This window comes from Notamacropus eugenii, chromosome 2, assembly GCF_028372415.1.
Source record: "Notamacropus eugenii isolate mMacEug1 chromosome 2, mMacEug1.pri_v2, whole genome shotgun sequence".
Taxonomy (NCBI): Eukaryota; Metazoa; Chordata; class Mammalia; order Diprotodontia; family Macropodidae; genus Notamacropus; species Notamacropus eugenii.
Genome location: NC_092873.1, coordinates 341252268 through 341277110, shown reverse-complemented (window position 1 = coordinate 341277110; position 24843 = coordinate 341252268). Strand labels below are relative to the sequence as shown.

The 24843-nt window shown below is 40.9% G+C and overlaps 1 protein-coding gene across 5 annotated transcripts; it reads right to left on the bottom strand.

Annotated features, from left to right (window-relative positions):
* Positions 1 to 31: 31 nt before the first annotated feature.
* Positions 32 to 23645, bottom strand: NUP85 (nucleoporin 85). 5 transcript variants are annotated; one of them, XM_072645656.1, is made up of 19 exons: positions 23154 to 23645; positions 18331 to 18424; positions 16207 to 16369; positions 13915 to 13985; positions 11842 to 11885; positions 9544 to 9613; positions 8347 to 8468; positions 6373 to 6507; positions 5613 to 5735; positions 5107 to 5238; positions 3600 to 3706; positions 3235 to 3318; positions 3012 to 3077; positions 2657 to 2808; positions 1479 to 1596; positions 1242 to 1342; positions 751 to 941; positions 295 to 396; positions 32 to 216 (listed from the first exon to the last, which is right to left on the bottom strand). In XM_072645656.1, the coding sequence occupies exons 1-19, from the start codon at positions 23184 to 23186 to the stop codon at positions 115 to 117; spliced, it is 2010 nt and encodes a 669-aa protein (XP_072501757.1). In that variant the 5' UTR covers positions 23187 to 23645; the 3' UTR covers positions 32 to 114. The 5 variants fall into 5 exon arrangements, with proteins under 5 accessions (XP_072501757.1, XP_072501758.1, XP_072501761.1 ...); XM_072645657.1 differs by having other exon boundaries at positions 790 to 941; XM_072645660.1 differs by having other exon boundaries at positions 790 to 941; positions 16207 to 16505; positions 18307 to 18424; positions 23154 to 23273.
* Between the last annotated feature and the right edge of the window lie 1198 nt (positions 23646 to 24843).

The window sequence follows — 24843 nt, the reverse complement described above, 5'->3', positions numbered from 1 at the left end:
TCATCTTTCCTGATAGAATACAGAAATGTTCTTTTATTTGTAAAAGAAAGCATTTATTTTTAGAAAAATGTACACTGCCATACAGAGAGAATCCTGGCAGCTTCCCTGGCTGTTTCACGAGCCTTCCAAGGTTCCCTCTTTCACAATTGCCCGAGCAAGGTTTCGTGCAAGAGCAAGTCTCAGCATCTCCACTTTGGTCGTCTCAATGTCATCCTCCTAGAAGCACAGTTTGTTAGGCACAGTCCCTGCCTCTCCCACTGGGCAAACCTACCCCTTTAACTGGGACCTAAGTACCTGGGGTCTCTGGCCCTCCAGCTCTCTGTGCTCTGGTCTTCCTATTGTCAGGTCCTCTAGGCACTGCATCAGCTCATAGGTTTGCTCAGCAGAAAAGATGACCTAAGGAAGGATTGGGTAGAGAAGTTGGATTACATTTGTTGATCAAGGACTAGGCACAAAGTTCTAGCATAGATCAAGCCTATAATTCTCAAAAGTAAATGGGTATGATTAGAACACTGGAGGTAGGTAGAAGGTGATAGCTTCTAAATTCCCACTTCCTCCCACCCTTGTAGCTCTGTTAATTCAAAGGCACGGTGTCAGTTACAGAGATGCCCTCACCAGTCAAATCAGTTTAAAAAATGAAAAAACACCTAGTCTGTAGCTAGTGTTATGGTTAAGAAGAAGGTGATTTTTAAAAAAGTATCATCTGACAAATTACAATTATTGGATTGTGTGGTATCAATTCTTAAGTACCAAAATCCACAGAGAGGAAAGACTATTGTGGGCTGACACCTGTTTCTGTTCTAGTAGAGGAAGGGCATCAGTCAGTAGTGTCATCCAGAAGGATCGAGGAGCAATTTGGGAAGTCATCAGTGACAGCAGTAGTGAAGCAGCATCAGCAAAGCGCTTTTCCCCGTATAGCCGGTGAAACTCACGGTATTTTCCTATTGATCCAAGAGAGAAACTCAGATTGATGACAAACAATAGGTCCTTGGATTCAGGAAAACTACAGGTGCTACTAATACAAAGAACATCCTCATGTAGCAGGAAAAAAGATTAAAGTCCTTCCCCTATCTCCCATCCCTAAATGGCCACTACATGGAGAAGAGAAGTAGCTCCAAGTTCCTAGCATGTTTTTTACTGCAGTGGAGGATGGCCCTGGTCTTCCAGTGGTTCAGGCAGACACTGATGGAGACATGACCTGCATCCTCTTCTAGACATAATGAGCAATCCCTGAGACATACCTAGGAAAGTGAGACGGTCACTAAGCATCATAGCTGGGCCCAGGTTGTCGATGAGATCCAAGTCTGAGAAACTGCCCCGTTCACAGTAATCTTTTAAGAACCTAGAGAGAAATACCCTGGGTGAAGTCAAAGGCAGCAGGTACTGTCCCACCCCATTATGCCCCAAGAAAAGTTGGCAAAACTTCCCTCCAGCCAACTGTTTGTAAGAATGAGGAAGAAAATCCTGCCCAAACCCACCTATCAGAGACAAGGGTGGCAAAAGCTGCATCTTTGGCTCGGATACTCCAGGACAAGGCAGAGCCCAGGCGGTTGTTGCAGACAGCTTTCATGGCAAGGATCTTACAGATGCTTCGAACTTTCCAAAAGGAAGAAGATAAATTGCAGATTCTAGACAGCCCTCTCCATACCTACCAGGGCACTTCCTTTCCCACTGCTGCGTGACCAACACCCCAACACACACATACACGTTCACTCCAACTAAGTATAGAACTTCAAAGACAGGATTGGAAATGTTCAGTGTCATGGTCATCTCACTGCTCTGCCCACAAGTATCCAATATCCAGTATCCCCCACAAAATTGTCCTTAGCAGGTGGCTGCCAAATGTTGCATTTTAAGGAGCAACAGAAGGACCCCAGAGGCCTCAAAATATCTCTCTCGTCAAATCCCACCTAACAGATTGCATTACTTTGGGTCTTGAGCTCTATTTAGTCTTGACTCTCCTTTTAATAAAGGGAAAGATAGTATCTTAAGCTTTTATCTTTCAACATCTAAATTCAGATTAAATCTAGAGAGAAAAAAGGGGCTTGAAAGACACAGGAAGGAGCAAATCTTTACAGTTTTGTTTGGAGATAAGAACTGGAAAGAACTGTAGAATCAAATAGTCCTACCTCATTTTACAGATGAGGAAACGTTAGGTGACTTCCCCAAGGTTACAGGGCTAATAAATGGCAAAGGCAGAATTTTAACCCAAAATATAGCACACTGCTTCCTCAAGGAAAGTGAGGCCTACAGCAGTTAAAGAGCTGCTGGGTCACATAGCCAATGTCAGAAGTGGAACTAGTCTTTGTGACTCCAATGCCAGCACTCTATCTGTTAGGTCATGTACAGAGGCTACATCTGGGGCTGCCAGATACAAATTTCCATGAAAATAAGGACTATTTAAATAGAGGTAGAATTTTCTAGTAAGATTGCTCCATGCTTCATTCTAGTTCAGGAGCATGTCAATATTTGTAGTAGATTACTAACTCTTCTGCACTCCCCATGTTTTTTCATTATCTAGCTGGTACAGACTGATAATGGAGAGACCTCCTCCAACTATCTAATCCTCACCCTGATGTTTGGTATACAATGGGAGTGATAAGTACCATGGCTTAATGACTTCATCACAGAATAGTCAAGAATAGGTCTGCCTTACCTTGTTCAGTCATCTGCCTCCTCTCACAGATCCGAAGTACTTTGAGGGCCTTCTGCTCTGTGTTTAGGGGAATCCGCTCAATATGTAGCTCCAGGTAAACCCTGCCCAGCTCTGGACAATGGTCAAAGTAATCCACACCTAGCTGCCACAGGCTGAAACACAATCCCCAAAGGAGGAGGGGCATGGGACAACCCAAGGTGGGTCCAGTTGCTATTGTGGGCAAACTAGGCGCTAGCAACTGACATAAATGTCCTATGCCCCTGCTGCTAGCAGGTAGCTGGCTGCATAACAGTCCAAACCACCCCCCTCCCAATTTCACCACAAAACTCCCAAGCCTTTCTAAGTTTATTCATACCTATGATGAGCAAACAGTCCCGATGCATATTCAAGCAGAAGGAATTCTCGCATATTGGAACCGAAACTGAAATAAAACTTATCATGAGATTGAAAGCTTTTCTCCCGTCTAGATTCTAACTCTCAGTCAGACTGCTCTTCCCTCCCTGCATATTCAATTCACCCTTTCAGAAGCATCATACAACATTTGCCCACTCCCTGCCACCACCTTCTGCCATACTTACTAGAGGTTGTGAGAATGGAGAAGCTTGCAGTGATCAAGTAAGTCTGTCAAGTGAGCAACAAACCACCAATTGCTCAGGGCAATGCTGTAGAGGCAGATGTCAATGCAAGAAGGAAGACAGGTAGTTTACAAGAGATCTGAAAACAATCTCAACATGGGTAGCTTTTTCTTATGAGGTAGTTCCTACTCTCTTGGATATAATGTGAATAGCTAGGGTAGCCCTACTTATTCCTGCCCTTCAGGAAAACTGCCCCCTTTTCAAAGAAAAGTCATCATCTCCTGTAGCTAGACAGAAGGGCACAACTTAGGAAGGAGAGACCCCAGCAAAAGGTGAGTGGCAGAAGAGAAGACAAGAGAAATCCTTACCTACACTCCTTGATGACTTGATGAATGTCAAATTCAAAGGCTGCCATCAAAATGTTGTCCAGGGGTTCTGGACTGCTATCACCTCCCAGAAAGAGATCTAGGCTGGACTGTGGCAAGATCACAAAAAGAATTCAATTACAAGAGTGGAAAAAGGTTCTTGGGGAAAGGCAAAATGAAGGTGTAAAGTTGGGAACCCCAGGGAAAGGTGATGGGATCTACCCAGAGAGGACCCAATTAGACCACCTTAGAATCTATTCCATTTTGAAAAGAACTTCTGGGAAAACTGGAAGAAACTTTATCAGAAATTAGGATTAGACAAACATTTATGGTATGACCTGAGCTAAAAGGTCACTCATAAAAAAAAATTAGAAGAGAACAAGATCAGATACCTTTTTCAACTACACGTAGGGATTGAGTCTTAATAAAACAAAGAATAAAGAAAATTTTATAATGACAAAATGGAAAATTTTCATTATATAAAATTTAAAAGCTTTTGTTCTAATAAAACCAACAAAGAGGGAACATCATCAATAAAAGTCTCATAACCCAAAATATGCAGGGAACTGACATAACACCAAGAACCATTCCTCAATATACAAGTGATCAAAGGATATCAACATACTTCAAAAGAAGTTTTGCGATGTAAAGACCACCAAAAAAAATGCTCTAAATCACATAAAATAACTCTGGGATTTCACCTCACTCCCCCACAGGTTGGTAGAAATGAAAACAGGTAAGAATAGTTAATGTTGAAGGGGCTGTAGGAAGATAGACATGATAATGAAGTGTTTTGTTATTGGTTTTTTTGAGACAAATTGGGATTAAGTGATTTGCCCAGGACCACACAGCTAACTCCAAGGCCAGTGCCCTATCCACTGTGCCACCCAACTAACCCAATAATGTACTGTTGATAGAGCTGTGAAATGATCTAATCTTGTGGATTTCAAGCAGGAATTATACAGGCAAACTAACGAAACAGTCCATAACTAGTTATCCTTTCCCTGGGTATATAGCTCAGTGATAACAACAAAAAGAAAGGTCCAATGGATGCCAAAATATCCCTAAGAGAACTCTCCATGATAGGAAAGAACTGGAAACAAAGTGAGTGCCCACTGACTAGAGGATAGCTGGGGAAAAACCCCAACCAAACCAGCTAATGGGTTAGAAATGATAAATGTGAAATATTCAGAGAAATAAAAAGATTTGTATGAACTGATATGAGAATGAAATCAGCAGATAACATTAAATGAAAAGATCACTTAAATGAAGTTGAATTCTTGAGTAATAGAAAAATCCACAAATGTCCTGGGGAAGATGTAATGGAATATACCCCCCCTTTTCACAGCAGAGACTGCATGTCTATTAGAATACAGAGAATGTTAAGACAGGGTTTCTGTGTCAGATGGGTTTTTTTGTTCTTTGAGAATAAAACATTCTTTAAAAGAGAAAATTCTGACTTTTCTAGAGCACGAGGGCCTCACCACCACTGAGGTGACTTCAGACTTACCTGGGCATAGAAGTGCAGTTCAATGGGTTTCACTGTGGGGTGAGAGTAGAGGAGCCGAGTCACCAGAAAATGATACCAGTTACTGAGAAGTTCCTTCTGCTCTAGTAAAGCACTGTCATCTCCCAGCATGATCTATGGGAAGAGGCTTCTGTCAGCTCAGGGAGTGGGGAGCTCAGCACAGTCCATTCCCCTCGGGACAAGGGGATATGCATATCTTCCTTGGGATGGCTCCTCCTCCTCTGATAGGACAGGGGCTTGACCTTTATTGTTGGGCGGCCTAATCAGGAAGAGCAGGGGTTCTTAACCAGAGGACTGTGATGTTGTTATAAAAGTTATTTAGAAGTTTTCCAGTATACCTGTTTTCCTCTGTTCTATATATTTATTTTATGTTTTTAGAAACATTATTTTCAGAATGTATCCACAGACTTCCCCAGACCCCTAAAGGGGAAGAACCCTCTTGGGCCACAAGTCCACTGACAGTCTCTCCAGCCCCTCTACTCACAGACCTTGCAGAGGGACTCCAAGTGGGTGTTAGAAGCAAAGGTGCCATCTTGAAGATGTCGCTCGCATTCCTCATGCCAGTGTTGCCATTTCAGCTCCAGTTCTGTCAATGTCTGTGTGTTGCCAGGCTACAGAGGGAGAGGGCTCACTATGAAAAGTCCCTTCCTCCTTTGGACCAGCAATAACACTATTAGGCATATATCCGAAATAGGTTAAAAAGGTAAAGATCTTTTATATACAAAAATATTGATAGCAGCACTTTTGTAACAGTTAAACACTGTAAACAAAATAGATGACCATAGACTGGCAAATGATGAAACAAACTGTGGTGCATGTGCATAATGGAATATCATTGTTGAAAGAAACAACAAATACGAAGAATTCAGAAAAGTTGGGGTTTCTATGAACTGTAAGCAAAACTAGGTGAACCATTTATACAATGACCACAATGTAAAGGAAAACAACCCTGAAAAGCTTCAGGATCATGATCACAGCAGAGACCAGTCAGGACTTCATAGGTCTCCTTCCACTTCTAGGCAGATTATAGGAGAAGTAGTTACATACATAGTCAATGTGGTGATTTGTTTCACTAGGGAGGAAGGAGGGTTCTATTGTATGTGAGAAGGAAGGAACATCATTGGGAAATGAAAACAATGTGAAAAAAAGCATTAATAAAACTTTTTAAAAGGTAATTGTCCCACCACCCCATTTGGTCATTTCCTTGATATGGACATGCTGCACAGTAATGAGTCTATCCCTACATACGCTGAGAATGGGCATTGTCCTCATCAGGTCCCCCAGGACTTTGCACATGCTGGCTGAAGCAGGGTTAGCATCAGCTTCTTTGGACAGCATCTGCCGCGCTTCATCCAAGCGGCCCTGCAGCACGAAGAGAGTCGCCTGCAAGAGATCCCAAACCCATCTTTCCACAGAAAGTAAGGGGGCCAGAGTCCCCACTGCTAGTTCCAAATTGAGGATGCTGTCTGCTAAATAAATTTTTTAGCTCCAGGAATCCAAAGGATCTACTTCTCTAGTCCAACAGGGACCTTTACCTCAGAGGAACAAAGGATCAGGAACCAACTCCTAGGTCCCATTTAGCAACCCCTTTGCTAAATCTATCTTTTAAAATAGAATCAATTCTTAATTATCTTTTAGTACCAAAGAAAGCAGACCAAAGCTCACCTATTGCCCTAAATGGGTTTCTTCCCTGACAAGACTTCTCCGAGTAACCATAGGCTCATAAGATTCCTTAGAGGTCATGTCTTGTCCAATTCTCTCCACTTACAGGTGAGAAAACCACAAGGCCCAAAGAGCTTAAGTGGTTTGATGGTCATAAAGCTATCAAGAACTGAGATTTCAACCCGGATCCTCTAAATTCAGATCCAGTACCACACCTTAGCAAAGGTCTTCAAAAGTCCCACAGTGGCCACCAGAAAAGGCCTGCATTATCCACTGTGGTCAGAGAACTCTTCCTTGCCACCACCTAATTAGGCCTCAGGCAGCAGGACTTAATAAGATTTGGAAGTGGTCTTAGAGGTAGGGATCTTTCTTTGTAACAACATTCTAGATTTAACTATAAATTCCTTTCAGGTGATCTTCACTGACTACATACCAAAAATGCACTCTCTCCTAAGACAGCATGGGATAGTGAACAGAATACTGGATTTAAGTTCCCATTATGCCTCTAATATTTCCTAGTTACATGATTATGGGAAAACCTCTCAAAGTCTCAGTTTCCTCATCTGTAAAACGAATGAAAAAGTACTGATAAAATTCGAATTCGAAGATATTAAGCATTTACTATGTGCCAAGTCCCTGCTCTTAAGGAGCTCACACTCTTAACTGGAGAACACAAGACATAAAAAAAGTTCCCAAGGCTGAGGCAGCTGACAAATGACAAGTCCAGGGGGTCCTCAGATTGCATTAGGAGGTCAGATGACAGTATCAGGGAATCTGAAGGGCACAGAGACAAGGCACATGGTAAGGCCCGCAGGACCTCAGAAAAGAAATGGTAAAACAGATGGAAGGCTTGGTAGTTCTCCCATCTCAACTATAAGAACAGTTGGTGACTCTCATCTCATCTAACAACTTGGAGGGACTCAGTAGCTGGGAGCCACGGATAGAGAGAAAGGAAGGCAAGGGGGAAGGATCTTGCCTACTGCAGTCAGCCACGTAAGCTCTGACTGGCCTGAAGTCAAGGGAGGGGACAAAGGGAAGAGAAGGGGGAAAGGTTATCTCCAGTGGTGGTGGTCTTCCTACTGCCCAGTGACTCTGATAGGTCCTGTGAAGGGAAGAAAAGGGCAGATGCACACCCTATGGTGGCTGGTTTTCCCACTGACTGGATGAATTTTGGGCAGCTCTAGCTCAGGACAGGGATTTGAAAGGAGGGCCAGGGAGAAGGGTGTCACCTATGGTAGGTTTTTCTGTACTATTCTGTCTTTACCAACCTAGGGATTCTAGGCAGGCAATGGGAGGGAAGAAAGGAAAATGAAAACATTCAAACTACCTCTCAGAGTTGCTGTAAGGAAATCTTTTTATAACCTTAAAGTGCTATCCAAATGTGAGTTATTGTTATTTTCTCTGGGATAGAAGAGAAAGGATGAAAAATATTTCTACAGTCAATCATTTTAACTGGTCATACTAAATATCCACAGGAAATGGCATTTGGCTTGCAGACCCACCGAAGAGCACCTGGTACCAACGTTTTGAAGAGGGGCCCAACTTGTATTCACTTCTCACCAAATTCCAGAAGTTCTCATGTTTGTTTGGATTTTCACTACCAAGAACATCTGCCGACAAACCATCCATCTCACACACGTGCAGTCGAACCCAGTCAAGGAGGTGAAGGAGTAGAGGGCCAGCTGGAAGCAAAGACTAGAGTCACATATTAATCTTCAAGTTTCCTCTGCAGTAACTTTCATTGTCCTTAGCATAAGCTAAGGCACAGAGGTTGATTATGGGGAATTATCAATTACTATTAATGGCATATCTCTGGTTATCATGAGTAGCTCTCTAAAAAAGTACTGTGCCCGAGGCAGAACTGAAACTGGCACCTATACATACATAGTCTCTATCTCCTGACACTAAGTTATCAAGTTAATCCCCATGGCCATTATTATATAAATGTGGGCCACTATAACTAATGCCCCACCCTCAAAATGAAATAGCAATTAGCCCTTTCCCGCTTCACAGTTAGCCTCACCCTAAGCCCCACAATTTAGTACCCTTAACAATTTATCATAACAAGCAATAATAATTCCAAGCATAAATTCCCAGAGTTAATCTCCCTTTTTTCCACTTATTTATACAGAAATCTCCAAAATTCTCTGGATTCAACCTGAATTCAATTCAATATACATTTATTAAGTGCTTACTGTGTGCAGAGCATGATACTAGGAATAAAGGATACAATATGAAAATTTATAATAGTCCCCTACCTATCAGCCTACACTCAAACAAGAGGGATAAGACATGGACACAAATACATATAAGGTAGAATGTCATGAAGGCAATGGAAAATATTTTGTAAAAAATATGAGGACATACTTGCAACTGGGTAAAGAGAAAATCTACCTAAGAATTTAATCTCCTGGAATGTCTTAACTGTGCCATTACCATTCTTTATATTCAGTGCTATGCAGAATATCACACACCTTTGGGTATGTAGGTGCTTCTGATGGTGAAGCTGATGAAATTCACCAACAAAATCAACAATGTATATTATGTGAAAGACACTGTACAAGGCACTAGGGACAAAAAATGACAGAAGTGAAAGGCCCTGCCTTTAAGTATCCTTTGAAAAGGATGAAAGATGAGAAGAGTAACTTATGCAAGAAATCCTACAAAACAGATAGAAACAATGAGAAGGCAAAGGCAGGGGGAAAGCAATGACCTTTAAATACCTTTAAGATTATGTAAACATCAAATTATTCTCACCTGGGGCTACTTCAATAAAGAGGATTTCACAAAGGTTCCAAATCAACTCCATTGCAGAAAGAATAGAAACCTAAGGGAAAAATCAAGAACAGACTTGAATTGAGAAAAACCATTCTGTGATAATATTTGAGCAGAGCAGGAATAGAACCACCAAATGATGTCATAGTTCATGCATGAGAAAATAAATGCTTTGCTGAGTTTGGCATACCATGTAGGATGGAAAATAATAAGATCACTACTCAGATACAATAAACTGCAAATTAATCTTGTTCCAGGCAGGATGAACTAAAATTTTTCTAATAATTAGAGAAAGGGGAAAGCAGAACACTTCTATTTCAGTCCCTAGCTTCAGACTAAGATATTTTATTAAAATAATAGATCTAAAAATGGGTGAAAATGCTAACACCATACTAACTGTATGGTGGCAATCTAAGAACCTAACTCTCTATCCAAGGTAATAGCTATATTTATCTGGCAAATTTAGGATGAATATTTCCATTCTTTGATTAAGAATCAATCAACAATATTTCTTGAGTACTTATTACATATAAAGTCTTTTTCTGAGACGGGGAAGCAAACATAAGACAATCTCTGCTCTCAAGGATCTTACAACTGAGTCAGGAAGAATGGCCAGCCAACAACTATGACTATTTAAAACTCAAGAGTATAAAATAAATATGATAAGAATCAGTGATATGGAAGCATTTTTTCAAATAACTCCACATAGTCATTTGGTGTCTGTCTGCAAATTGCCTGTTCATATCCTCTTACCATTTATTAACTGGGCAATGACTTGAAATCTTATAAATCTGACTCAATTCTTCATGTATTTGAGAAATGAGGCCTTTATCAGAGAGACTTGTTACAAAAAAATTTCCCCCAGTTTTCTGCTTTACTTCTAGTTTTGGTTGTACTGGTTTTGTTTGTGCAAAACCTTTTTTATATAATCAGAATTATCCATTTTATATTTTGTAATGCTTACCATATCTTGTTGGTCTTAAATTCTTCCCTTATCCACAGATTTGACAGGTAAACTATTCTATGCTCTCCTAATCTGTTCATGCTATCTATCACCCTTTACGTGTAAATCATGTACCTATTCTGATCTTATCTTGATATATAGTGTGAGATGTTGATCTATACCTAGTTTCTGTTACACTGTTTTCTAGTTTTCCCAGCAGTTTTTGGTCAAATAATGAGTTTTTGTCCCAAAAGCTTGGAACTTTGGATTTATCAAACACTATATTACTATGGTCATTTACACAATACATTAGTGTATTGTATAACTAATCTATTCCACTGATTCACCACTCTATTTCTTAGCCAGTACCAGACTGTTTTGATAATTCCACTATATAACACAGTTTGAGAATCTGATACAGTTAGAACACCTTTATTTGTAGTTTTTTCATTGATAACCTTGATATCCTTGACCTTTTGTTTTTCTAGATGAGTATCACCTCACACCTATCAGACTGGCTAATATATCAAAAAAGAAAAATGATAAATGTTGGAGAGGATATGAAAAAACTGGGCACTAATGCAGTGTTGGTGGAGTTGTGAACTGACTCAATCATTCTGGAGAGCAATTTGGACTATGCCCAAAGGACTAAAAAACTGCATACCCAGCAATGCTACGGTTAGGTCTGCATTTCAAAGAGAGTTTTACAAAAAGGGAAGTAGGACTATTTGTACAAAAATATTTATAGCAGCTCTTTTTGTGGTGGCTAAGAATTAGAAATCAAGGGGATGCCTATCAATTGGAGAATGGCTTAATAAGCTGTGGCATATGATTATGAGAGAATATTACTCTACTATAAGAAATGACAAGGAGAATGGTTTTAGAAAAACCTAGACACATGAACTGATACAAAGTGAAATGAGCAGACCCAGGAGAACACTGTACACAGTAACAGCAACACTATAAGCTGAAGAGCTGTGAATAACAGCAATATGGTGGTTCAAAACAATCCCAAAGGTCTCGTGATGAAATATGCTCTCCCCTTCCAGAGAAAGAATTGATATTGTCTGAACACAGACTGAAGCATACTATTTTTCTGTCTTCCTTTTTTGTCTTCTTGTACAAAATGACTAATATGGAAATGTTTCACATGATTACAGATGTATAACCTATATCAGATTGCTTGCCATCTCAAGGAAGAGGAAGGGAAGGGAGCAATAGAATTTGGAGCTCAAAACTTTAAAAATGTAAAAAACTGATTTAACATGTAATTGTGGAAAAAACAAAATATTATTCTTAAAAAGTTAGTGGTATAGATATAATAGATGCAACTGTACCTGACTACTATACTGGCGACCACAGACTGGATCTTGAGCAGCAACTGACAAAAACAAACAAAAGTATTTTCATTGAGCGGCAATGTTACTGTTTTCCCCAGATACCTGTTACAGGACTTGCTATTACCAGAATCTGTAATTTCTTCTTTTGATTATTTTTGTTTTCATACCATTATTTCAGAAGAATAACAATTTCAGGTGACTCAGAGGGCAAAGGAAAGACAAAGCTAGCCTAACAATGCTACTACTAGGTCTGTTTCCCAAAGAGATCAAAAAAAGAGGAAAAGGACTCATATGTACAAAAATAAAATATTACAGCCTTTTCTGTTGTGGTAAAGAATTGGAAACTGAGGGTATGCCCATTAAATTGGGGGAATGGCTGGATAAAGTATGATATATCAATATGATAGAATACTGTTGTAAAAAATGATGAAGGGCATGGTTTCAGAGAAACCTGAATTATTTTGTATGAACGGTTGGAGACTTAGGTGAACCAGAAGACTGAGACAATAATAACAAAATTGTAAAGAAAAACAACTTTGAAAGACTTAAGATCAACACAATGACTAACCATCAAATCTAAGGAACTCATGATAAAACATGCTATTCAAAATTCCTGATACAGAGTTGATGGATTCAGAATGCAGATTGGGAATTTTAAAAAAATCTGACATGATCAAATTTGTAACAATCTGTTTTGCTTGAATAAACATGTTTGTTATAGGGTTTGGTTTTGGTCTTTTTTGCTTTCTCAGTGAGAGGAAGAGGGAAGATGGGAGGAAGAAGAGGCAAGTTTTTCATAAAAATAAAATAAAATTTGATTAAAAAAACATAATGGGAGGCAAGGAGGTTAAGTAAGTTGTATCACAGTACCAATAATGACAATCATGCAAGAACTAAGCATAAAATAGGGGCATTTAGGTTGCACAGCAGATATAGTACCAGTCTTAGAGTCAGTAGATCCTGAGTTCAAATCCAGCCTCCGACATGTACTAGCTATATAACCCAGGGCAAGTCACCCAACCCCAATTGCCTCAATGAGAGAGAAAGAGAGACAGAGAGAGAGAGAGAATGTTCCTGTGAGTAGAAAAGGGGTCAAGTGCAAAGATATTATGGAGGGAGAAATGACAAGATCTGGAAACTGACTACCGATATGTGGAATAAGAGAAAATGAGGAACTGAGGATGACAAAGAAGTTGCAAACTTGGAGACTCTCAGAATAATGGTGCTTCTAACAGAAACAGGAAGTCTGGGTTTGAAGAAAAAGATAATGTATTGTTTTAGATGTTAAGTTTGAGATGTCTTTGGGACATTCAGTTTCAAAGGGCCAATAGGCAAGTGGTAATATGGGACTGAAAACACTGGGACTGAATTTCCAGATCTAAGAGATGATAGCTAAACTCTTGGAAACTGAAGAGGTCACTGAGAGAGTGTGTAGTGGCAGAAAAAGGTCTAGGATAGAGACTAGGGGAATACCCGCTTTTAGCAGGTATGATATCTATGATGAGCCAGCCAAGGGGATTAGGAGAGCTCAAACAGGTAGGAGAAGAACCAAAAGGAAGTAGTGAGCAAAGAGGAAAGCACATCCAATAGAAGAGGTTGTGTCTATGGTATCAAATGAGCAGAGAGGTCAAGGAACGTGAAGACCAAGGAATGAATCGCCAGGTTTGGCAATTAAAAGCCAGATACAAAGGGTTGTAGTGAGGAGAAGTGGAGGCAATGAGTGCAAATAGCTGTTTCTATAAGTTTGGCTGAGAAATGAAAACTAGATAGCTAGAGGGCATGCAAGAGTCTAGAGTGAAGCTTTTTTAAGAATAGGGGCCACTTAGGTACATCTGGAGGAAGGAGAGAAGGAACCAGTGCATAAGGAGAGTTTGAAATTAGAGAGAAAGAAAGGATGATTAAGGGGGCAAGTTGCTAGAAAAAAGATGGTAATGGAATCAAGGGCACATATAATAGAAGGGTTGGCCTCATTATCAGCGGCTCAGGGAAAAAAATAGAGATGCTATAACAAAAGTAATTTCATATTGGCCCTAAAAATATCATTTCAAATTCCATCACAAAATAACTTACTTGCTACTTGATGCATTTCTTCCATACAGGCCCTTATAACTGACCGATAGTTTTTACTCACTCGAACCAATCTGTAACAAATAAAAAGGCCTTTTTTAAAAAAAAGCATTCAGTTGGAAATTTGAAGGGATGCCCATCAATTGAGGCATGTATGGTTGAAAAAGTTGTAGTGTATGATTGTAATGGAATACTACTGTGCTATAAGAAATGATAAGCAGGCAGACTTCAGAAAAACCTGTAAAGACTTATATGAACTGATGCTGAATGAAATGAGTAGAACAGCCGAGAATACTGTACACAGGAACAGCCTCAGTATGAACTGTTTATAATAGATTTAGCCCTTCACAGCAATGCAAGGACTTAAAACATTTCCAAAGGACTCAACGCAAAATGCCATCCACATCCAGAGAAAGAACTGTAAATTCAGAACTTATAATGAAGCAGACTATTTTCTATTTTGTTATGTTTTGTCTTTTCTCATGGTTTGTCCCATTTGTTTTAATTCTTCTTTGCAATGTGACTAATGTGAAAATGTGTTTAATAAGAATGTATGTGTAGAATCCATATAAGATTGCATGCTATCGTGGGAAGGGAGGAAGGAAGAGGGGGAGAAGAATCTAAAACTTTATGGAAGTGATTGCTGAAAATTGAAAACAAATTAATTATTACAAAAAAAATAAATTCTACTTTAATTTAGTCTTAATAAATTAAAAAAAAAATGATATGCAGGATGCTTTCAGAAAAACCTGGGAAGACCTTACATGAACTGATGCAGAGTGAAGTGAGCAGAACTAGAACACTGTACACAGTTAACAGCAATACCATACAACGATCAAGTGTGAATGCCTTAGCTATTCTCAGCAATGAACCAAGACAATTCCAAACAATTCAAGATTTAAAAAATGCTATCTATCTTCAGAGAAAAACCTAATGGAGTCTGAATGCAAATCAAAGCATATTATTTTTCACTTAACTTTTTTCATAGTTTTTTTTTGGTCTGTTTTCTTTCACAAAATGACTAATATGGAAATATTTGTCATGATTGCACATGTATAACCTATGTGAAATTGTTTACCCTGTCACAGAGGGATGAGGAAAGGGAGAGGGAAAGAATTTGGAACCCAAAATTAAAAAAAAAAAAATAATTGGGAAAACAACAATTGGGAAAAAAAGCATACATGAAGAAAGCAGAACCCAAAGAATAAATGTAGTTATAACAACATAAATGATAAAAAAATTAAAAGGTTAAAATCAGGTCAAATAAAATGAACAATGTTGTTACTAAATTTCTGTTACTAAAATATACAAAATATAAAGTGATATAGTATCAGTTTCAATTACTCTATTAGGCAATTTGCTTAACTGGTTTTTCTTAAAAAATATATTCTGCGAGGGACTTGTTTGGGTGTTGGTTAGGAAGTATCTGTCAGATCAAAACAAAAATGACATGGAAGGTTAAAAAAAAACCCACAAAATCTGATTCCTTGTTATTTCCCTCTCCCTGAACCCCACTCTTCCTCCCAACCCCCAAAAAAGAAGCAAGGAAATTTGATTCAAAGTCCATAGGATGAGTTGTATAAGTGATACAACAGCAACACACATAATAGGATATGAATTTTTAGTAATTTTCCAGTTGTAGTGATGGCTGAGACCAATGCTGACTATTTATAAGAAGCCTAGTCAGGGTATTTTTCTATGTAAAGGTACCTAAAAGGTTTAATAGGGAAGGACCCTTATTACTGACACCATGTAGTAACCTCAACACAATACAAGGTCAATGGCTGCATCCTACTCTTTTGTTCTCCTGTTGAGAGAGTTATAGCCAAAAAACATGCTTTAAAGAATTAATCTCTTTTGTGACTAAATTTCCATTCTCCCAACACAGCCCCAACTCACTAACTCTGAAAAAAGATGGCCTGAGGTAATGCACAAGTGATTCAGAGGTACCCTACTAAGATATTCTCTTTTTTTAGATAATTTACGTTTCTCAAAGTCCAAGAAAACTCGAGCTTGTGTACAAGTACAATTTGCAAAATCCGGTGGGAGTTATTTCATTTAGTTCATCAGAGTCAACCAGGTATAATAGAAAGAGAACTTGATTTAGTGTGAGATGGCAAAGCTTTCAGTCCCAACTTTGACAACTGTGAAACCTCAGGGAACTCAGGTTTAGACTCAAGTCTAGGTTTTTTCACCTACAAAATTGGTATTATATAGGCACTGGCTACTTCAAGGGATATTGTGAAGAAGAATTAGATAAATGTGAGCTGCTACTTCCTTCAACAAGCTACTTACTGAGCTTTCCTGGATTTTCCTGTTGATTCTTCCTCAATCCTTTGGAGCCCCACAAAGATGCCATGGGACTCATTGAAAAGTTTTCGTAGGATCCGAGAGTAAACATCTACATCCTTCCGGACTATATAGATGAAAGGGCAGCCGAACACCTTCTCTTCTTTTTCTGAAACAGAACAAAATAAAGATACTCTCTTCTGAAACCTAAATAATCAAATTTAAGATCTAACTATAGGTACAGATATTGAACCCATTATTTCATTTGTATCAGGAACATCTGTAAAAAGAAATTCCCTCAGTCTCTACAAGAAGGACCTTGAAAAAAAGAGCCACCTCATTATCAGAGATTGGGGGAAAGAAGAAGAAATGTTTTAACAAAAGTCAGTGCATGTCTACACCTCTATAACTTATAGTCTAACAGAGGTATCTGCGACACTGAAGTTCAACAGTTTGCCCAGGGTCACACAGTCAATATGTGTCACAGGAAGAACTTGAACCCATCCTGGCCTTCCTGGATTCAGTCAGTTTTCTATCCACTATGCCACCCTGCCTCAATCAAACTATTACAATTTCATTAATTTGCTGCTGTTGCCACTGAAGAAACTCAAAACAATAGATTAAAGAGTATAGTCATTTACCATCTATATGCAAACTATTCATGATAAACTATTGCACAACACACCCAAGTATGTTACTTCTTCCAACTTTCCATGTGTTCTACCTCTCTCAATCCTCAATAAGCTAGTATGTGATTAAAGGCTTTAAATTTAATACTAGTTTGTATAAGACAGTTAACAAAAGTAAATCTGTGGCCAAAATAATATAATGTACTCTAAATAGATCATTTTTGTAATACTTATAACAGTACATACACACACCCTCCACAGAGATGACAGAAAAGTTGACTTAGTGTCTCATCAGGAAATGCAACCAATGTTTCATGATGATCCCTAAAACAGAAATCATAAGTCTACATAACTTTCTTATACAAGAACAATTTCCAGAACAGGTTTGTATTGGTGTTCACTGGTTTGCGTGAACCTGAATTTCAATGAATGTAACAGAAAACAAAAAGAACCATGGAGCACAGACTCATGTTTCCACCTAGTATATAACACACTAGAAGTGCTGACAAGTTTTCCTTTTGAATACATGAAAGTGCCATTCGGACATATCTTCAATAAGGTTCTCCCTAAGCAGATTCCTAATGTGATGGTCTGAAGACCGGCTTTGCAAGAGATTTCCAATATCCAAATATCCTGCTAGGGATATAACAAAGGGAGTAAATATTTTAAACTAGGAAATTAAGAAAAAATGGCTTCCAAGAATTAAATTGAAAAACATAATTTATGCCAAATCCCACAAATTAGTCTTTCATCAGACCTAATATACTTCCTGCAAATAAAGAAAGAAACTCTATGTATTTTAATAAAGTTCCTTCAAAAAGTTTTAAGAAAATCTCTCTAACAAGTAGCAATATTTCTCAGTTGCAGGGGCAGCAAGCAGTGCAGTAACATTCACAAGAGCTTTTTTTAAGTTTATTATGCTACTGCTGCTATACTGAATACACTGGACCCATCTTCAATAGATGATTGGTATTCATCAGAACAAAACTAAAAGGATGCATTCTTCCCAATAAACACATCTCTGGCTATGCTGCCAATATTTAGCACTCAATATCTCATAAAGAGAAAACATCATTCCATCTGTTTAACCAGGTAAGTAAAAAATAAGAACTAGCCAAAGCATCTCTAAAGTGTCATTCTGTAAGAGCAGCTGTTAAGAGTGAAACACAGTTACAGTCGTGGCGGTTAGAGAAAAAGAAAAAATAAAAGCTCCTGTTGAATGAGAATTAAAACAAAAAGTAGGCAAGAAACATCATGCTCATCCTCAGACCAGGAAGATCTATCACACTGACAATTATTCTAAACTGGATGTTTTTCAGGCTTCATGAGATTCTCAATCATAACTAAGTCTATCCAACTGTGTAAGCTTCCAAAATTTAAAACAGAGAGAAATGAGTTCAAATTCCTCATGCTCCAGCTGGTCAAGATCCCTAACAATAGAGATAAAACAATAAAGGATGCCCAGGAGTATCTGCACAAAAAGAGAGCAAGAATTAATTACCTTTTTTTTTGAACAAAGTTTCACACACCAGCATCTCTCCAGGTCCCCAGTCAAAACACAATTGCCTCTTCTTGGAATTTACCCCTGGAATCAACTAGAAAGAAGGAAGACATGATAACTGTCAAACTCTCCTTGATGAAAGAAATCTGAAGTCTCCAAGTTTCAAATGATTTGTTTATACAATCCTAAAATTTTATTATATATTGCTTATTATTATAAGCAATCAAAAATACTTCTTAAGCATCTGTATAAATAAATGTGGTACTCTACCAAGGTGGTTAGTCATATAAACCAAGTCACTGAACCAATCCCCTTGTAATACAAATAAATACAACTTTAGTTGTTTTAATCCAGTCACACACTGTGACCCTAAATAGAGAGCCCTATTCAACAAATGCAAATAGTTAAGAGGAGTGTTACAACTAAAGCACATATTGCCCCCAAGTAAACAACTCAGAATACAAACTGACAGTCAGTAATCACCTTCATATATAACCAACATTGTTGGATTTTACACTAAATGAGGCAAATACGATCAACCTTTGACAATTTGAGAATCACACATTTCATTAAAGGTTATTGCCGTGTTATCGTGCAGGGGTCAGTAAACTCTGGACTGTCACCTGTTTTTGTACAGCTCATGAACTAAGAATGGTTTTTAGATTATAAAATATACTTTAATGCATTTTGCCTTTGCTGACTAGCTGGTCATTCAACTTCTCTGAGCCTCAGTTTTCTAATATGTAAAGTAGGGATAAGTCTACCTGTGCAATATGTACCTCACAGGGTCATTATGAGGATCAATTGAGAATGTATTCAAAGGAGCCTATAAATCTTAAAACACCATATTATCAGCTATTCTCATAAGACTATAGTTTGTTACCTTATACATAAAATAATACTTGGATCTGTAACCTCCACTGACATTGTTGCAGTAGTACACTACACCTTTCCATCCTGTGTGATTTATATCCATGTCCTCCCACAAATTCTCTGCAGGCCTTCCAATACACTCTAGATACCTGATACTTCCATAAAAGCATGTGGGCATTAGTGATCCTTGCTCTCAATACATGCTTTCTCCCCCTCCTCTTCTGGTTATATATCTCTCTAATGACTTTCTTTATTCCACTTTTCTTTGTTTGTAATACGTCATAGCCTAGCATGCATCATTCCACTGACCTGAGTAACTAACAAATTTAATTCTTTGGAAACTATGCTCCTCCCATTATATATGATACTTCAACAAAAAAGTTGGCAAAGGATATGAAGTCTTTAAAAGATTTGTGAACCACAAATGACCACATGAAAACATATTCTGAAACACCAAGATCAAAAAATACCAATTAAAACAATGCTGAGGTTTTACTTCACCCAGAAAATTGGCAAAGATGACAAGAGATGTGAACAATCGACTCTGAAGGTCTATGGGGAGACAGACATACTAATACACTATTGGTGGCACTGTAAGTTAACCACTTAGGATTTCAGTGTGGACTTAAGTTGGAAAAGTGACCGTGGGAGCAAAGAACTGCCAACAAAATAAGTGCCCATTGACTGGGGAATGGCTAAAAAACTGTGATATATTATGTAATTAATTACTGTGCAGTAAGAAATGAGGTCAGAGAAAAGAGGGAAGATTTGTATGAATTCAGTGAAGTCAAAATCCACAGAGATTCTAATGCATGGGTGAATGGCCCCTATTTCTATTTGAGTTTGACAACGCTGGCATACAACACCATACCCAAGTATCTGAATTGGATGTTTGCCTAAGTAGTTTTGTCAATTAATCAATAAGTATTTATTAAGTACCTATCATGAGGTGCCAAGCAGTGGGAATGAAAAGAGAAAGATGAAACAGTCTCTACCCCCAAGGAGTTAACACACAATCAGGAGAGATAACATGTACAGATATATACATACACACCTATTTATATTCTACAAACATATGCACATTATATGTATATTATACAAACACATAAAATAAATACAAAGCAATTGGGGGGAAGGGTTAAAAAAACTTCATGTAAAAATGTTACTTAGGAGTTTTTTAAAAGAAAAGAAGACTCTACAAGGCAGTGGCCAATGCAAAGGCACAGAAAGCAGATAGAGTGTCATATAAGGGGACAACAAGGTGGCCTGCCTGAACTGGACAAAAAAGTGTAAAAAAGGGAGTAATGCATTATAATCAGATAGGAAAGGCACTTGTTGTGAGGTCTTTAAAAGCTAGAAAGAGGAGCTTATATTTGATCCTAGAAGCGACAGGAGTTCACTGAGCTAGAATATGACATGGTATAGCCTGCACTTTTAGGAAAATCTCTTGGCAGTTGTGTAAGAAGACCAATTAAGAGGCCATGGCAGTGAAAGGTGATGTAGGTTCGAATTGCATTGGTGTTTATGTGAATACAAAGATCAGGTCAGAAGCAAAGGATGTCATGGACACAGAAATGGCAAGATGTGTCAACTGAGTGACTATATGTGTGATGAGAGAGAATGAGTACTTCAGAACAACACCGAGATGGAAAATCTGAGTGACTAGAAGGAAGGGGATGCGCAATAGAAATAGAGATGATCAGGAGAACTGAACTTGGGTGAGACTGAGGGAAAAGAAAACGAGTTGTTTTGGAGAAGTTGAGTTTAAGATGTCTATAGGCAACCTAGTTTGAAATATCCAACAGAGATATCTGAGCAATGCTCAGGAGATACTCAGGCAGGATATGTAGAATTTAGGAATCATTTGTAAATGGTAATTAAACTCATGAAAACTGCTGAGGTCACCAAGCAAGAGACAAGAAGTGGGCCCAGGACAGGATCCTGGAGTATCCACAATTAAGAGGTGCAATCTAGAGAAGGTTGGAAATGACTGGTGCAAAGGCAAAAGGCATCAATAAGATACAGTTTAAAAAATAAGTATTACTCTTAAGTAGCATTATTTCAGTCATTTCAAGATTGTCATGAACTCTGCAGATTATCAGCTGGTATCTATGTGGGGTGTGACTTTTTTTTTTTAATTGCTTTATTCTATTACTATTTATAGAAATAACAACATGCACTCCTTCCTACGTGTATCCTTTTTTCTGCCTAATTAGCTTCAGCAGTGATTCACAGAATCTATTGAGTGGACGTGAGTTTCAAGGACATCTAGTTCGACCCATACATTCTCTTTCTTAGAGAAGCTGAATGGCCATGACCAGAGATATGTCAAGTATGACCTTTCAGCAGAAGGGTCATGCCAACAGCTCAGAAATATAATGAGGAAAACAGGGTGAGGTTCCAGAGTGGGGGAAGCTTGCAGGATGACCGTATACTACTGTCTCACCTCAAACTCGCTGATGGCATAGTCACCAGATACTCAGTGCAGCACTAAACAAAAACCTGGTCCTGGTCCCTGCTTCAAAATGGAGTTAAACCAAAGTACAAAGAAAAAGTCAGAGGAGACAAGGGTTTCTCCAGTACTTTCCACAGCCACTGTGAAAACATCTCTGATTTTCTCTGAGACTAAATATACGTGTGTTCGTCCTTCGTTGCCCAAGAAGATCATGCCATCAGAGAAATGATGACATGACTTGCACTTGAATTTGTTTTGAGTGAGGGAAGGCTGTGCAGGTCACCAGCCTCACTTCTCCTCCAGAGCCACCTGAATCCAGTGACCTGATATTCATCAGGATGGCTGGAGATGACCCAGGATGAGGCAGCTGGGGTTAAGTGACTTGCCCAAGGTCACACCGCTAGTGGCGTGTCCAGTGTCTGAGGTGAGATTTGCACTCAGGCCCTCCTGACGCCTGCACTGGTGCTCTGTCCACTGCACCACTAGAGGCCCCTGAATGACCAGGTTCAGGAGAATGGGGTCCGGTTCAGCAGGCGGGAGAAGCCCCAGCGCTGGTGGCGGCCACGCAGGTCACACAAGTGCGGAGGGGCCCGTGAGAGATGGTGCGACTGTGTGGTAAAGGGCAAGCACTGCGGTTCTAACTGTCTAATTCTAGCACCCTCCCTTCCCACTCCCCCCCTGCCCTGGGATGGCGAGCAATCACTCAACCACGTGAAGCATTCCCATGTCAGTCATTCACTCTACTATAACAGATAGCGGGGACGGCTGTCGATAATAACGATGCTGAGGAGCCATCGCTTAAACAGCAGTAGCAACGACAGCTAACGCGCACGCCGCACTTACCCGGGGAGGACGAGCGGCCCCCCGCTCGGACCCAGCACTTCACGGCTCTCCTCCGCTCCTGCCCACACCCCGGGGGGCGGGCCCCAGGATGTCCCCCTGCTGCGGAGTGACCGGCCCGGGGTTTGCAAAGCGCTTTACAAGGCGACCCCGACCCCGCGAAGCGCCGGCTGATGTCATTACCCCCATTTACAGACTAGCTAAGGGACTCCACCAGGATCACAGAAACGGGAAAGGGACGAGGCCGTGCTCGAACCCAGGCCCCCCGGACTCCACCGCCGGCACCCCGCCCACCACGCGACGCAGCCAGCGCGACAACCAAGAAAACCCCCGAGGACTCCCCGGGAAAACCCGAGCGGCGTTTCTCAGGTGAGAAGGGGAGGGGGAGGGGAGGGAGAGAGAGGGCAGGAGGCCCGCCTAGGGCGCGGGAGGGAGGAACACCCACGTGCGTGGGCGTGGCCAAGGCGCGAGCGGGAAACAAAGGAAATGCAACCCGGCGCCTCTCACGACCCGGCCCTGCCAGGCTGCAGCGCGCGCCCGAGCCGGGCCGTGACCTCTGGAGGGGCGGGGCAGCGACCTCCGACGGAAGGCGGGAACGCGCCTGGACCACCCGCGGCTGTCCCTGGCCCTGCTGGTCCCTCGGCACGGAACCTACCGTGAGCGTGGGTTCACCATCCAGCTCCTCCATGTTGGCGGTCCGGTCAACGCAAGCACCAGGGACTCGAGGGCCGCCACAAGCACCCGGGCCCCGTATCTCGCGCCTACGAAGGACCCCGCTCCGGCGCCCGGCTGGCCGCGGAAGTGCCTGTCAGGGCGCTCGGGATTTGAGCGCATACGTGCGCATGCTCACATCAGCCACCCTTAAAGATAATTCCCCACTTGGGGCTTGGAAGCCGCCCCTCCGAAATCGCCGATGCTGAAGCATCACGTCCGTGCTTCCATCCGTCTCACTGACACCGGGCATAACTGTGGGCAGCCCGGCTCTCCCCAGGTGGCGGGAGAGTTCTTCGTCGGGTCTTCGTTGGGGTTGGGAAGCCTGGGATCTGCGGGCAGGTTGCGCCCCCCTGCGGCTGCGGGTGGAGAGGCAGTCTGGACCTGTGGCGAGCTGGAGCCATCCCCGCGGGTTAGCCCGTGCTGGGCCCTCTCCGCACGCACCCCGCCGGCAGGCGGTGTGCCCCCCGTGCAGGAGGCATCCGCGGAGGTGGAAACTGCCGCTGTGACTGCACCCATGAAGGCAGACGCTGCCACGCAGTAGAAACTAGCTCCAGTGAGGATGAGGATGGCAGGAAGGACTGGCTCACAGCTACCCCGAGGTAGGGGCTGCTGTTACCCCATTTTACAGAAGAAGAAACTGAGGCCAGCAGGCTCAGTGACTTGTGACGGGCACGCAGCTTTTACATGTCTGAGGCTGAATTTGAACCCAGGTCTTCCTGACTCCAGGTTCCAACTCTACTGCTTATCCCTAGCACTGGTTTTAAATTGATTTAAAGTCGCTCCAGCTGTCCCAGGGAACTTGAAAATCCCCCACCACCATGCCCTCGGTGCATTCACTTTATTTTACTTGGAGGGATCTTTGTGGTTGTTGAGGCACAGTGGATAGAGTCCTGGAGTCGGGAAGACTCATATTTCTTCTCAGACCCTTATTAGCTGTGTGACCCTGGACAAGTCACTTAACCCAGTTTGCCCACTTTGCTCTTTTGTAAGATGAGCTGGAGAAGGCACCTGTCTGCCGCCGACTGAGCTGGAGCAGCCCAGAGTCATGGAGAAGTCTGGGTGCTGATATTCCAGTGGGAGGTTCTGCTTGGTAGTCATGCCCCTTTTGGAGAAGAAAACCATGTCTAGGAGGTTGGAGCCAGGTGGGCTGGCTGACCAGAAGACAGGGGCTATGAGTGAGTTGTTCAGACAGTGTAGGTTGGGCTGAAAATGAAATGTTTATCTGTTCCACAACTGTCCTGTAAGTTTTTCCTATCTCCCAGAAGAGTGTAATAGAACTGATGGATTATTGTTTCATGTTTTAAATATTTTTCAGTGAGTGCTTATGAGTCTTTTGTGTTTTAAGCATTTCTTTTGTTGTGGAGGAAATAAATAGCGGTCCTGTACATAATCTATTTCGTACATTGAGCATTTCTGTAGGAGTCTAATCCCTTCTGGGCAGAACCTGGACAAGAGCCAAAACTAGGCTTTGTTTAAGAGATTTTCCCCAGAGTTGGTACAACTCTAGATTGATAGCATAATGAACCCAGAGTTGGGAGCCCTTGATGGGAAAGAGGTTACCAACCCCAAACCAGGATATAAGTGACACCTCGAATAAATCTGATCACTAAACACAATGTGAGTGACTTTAT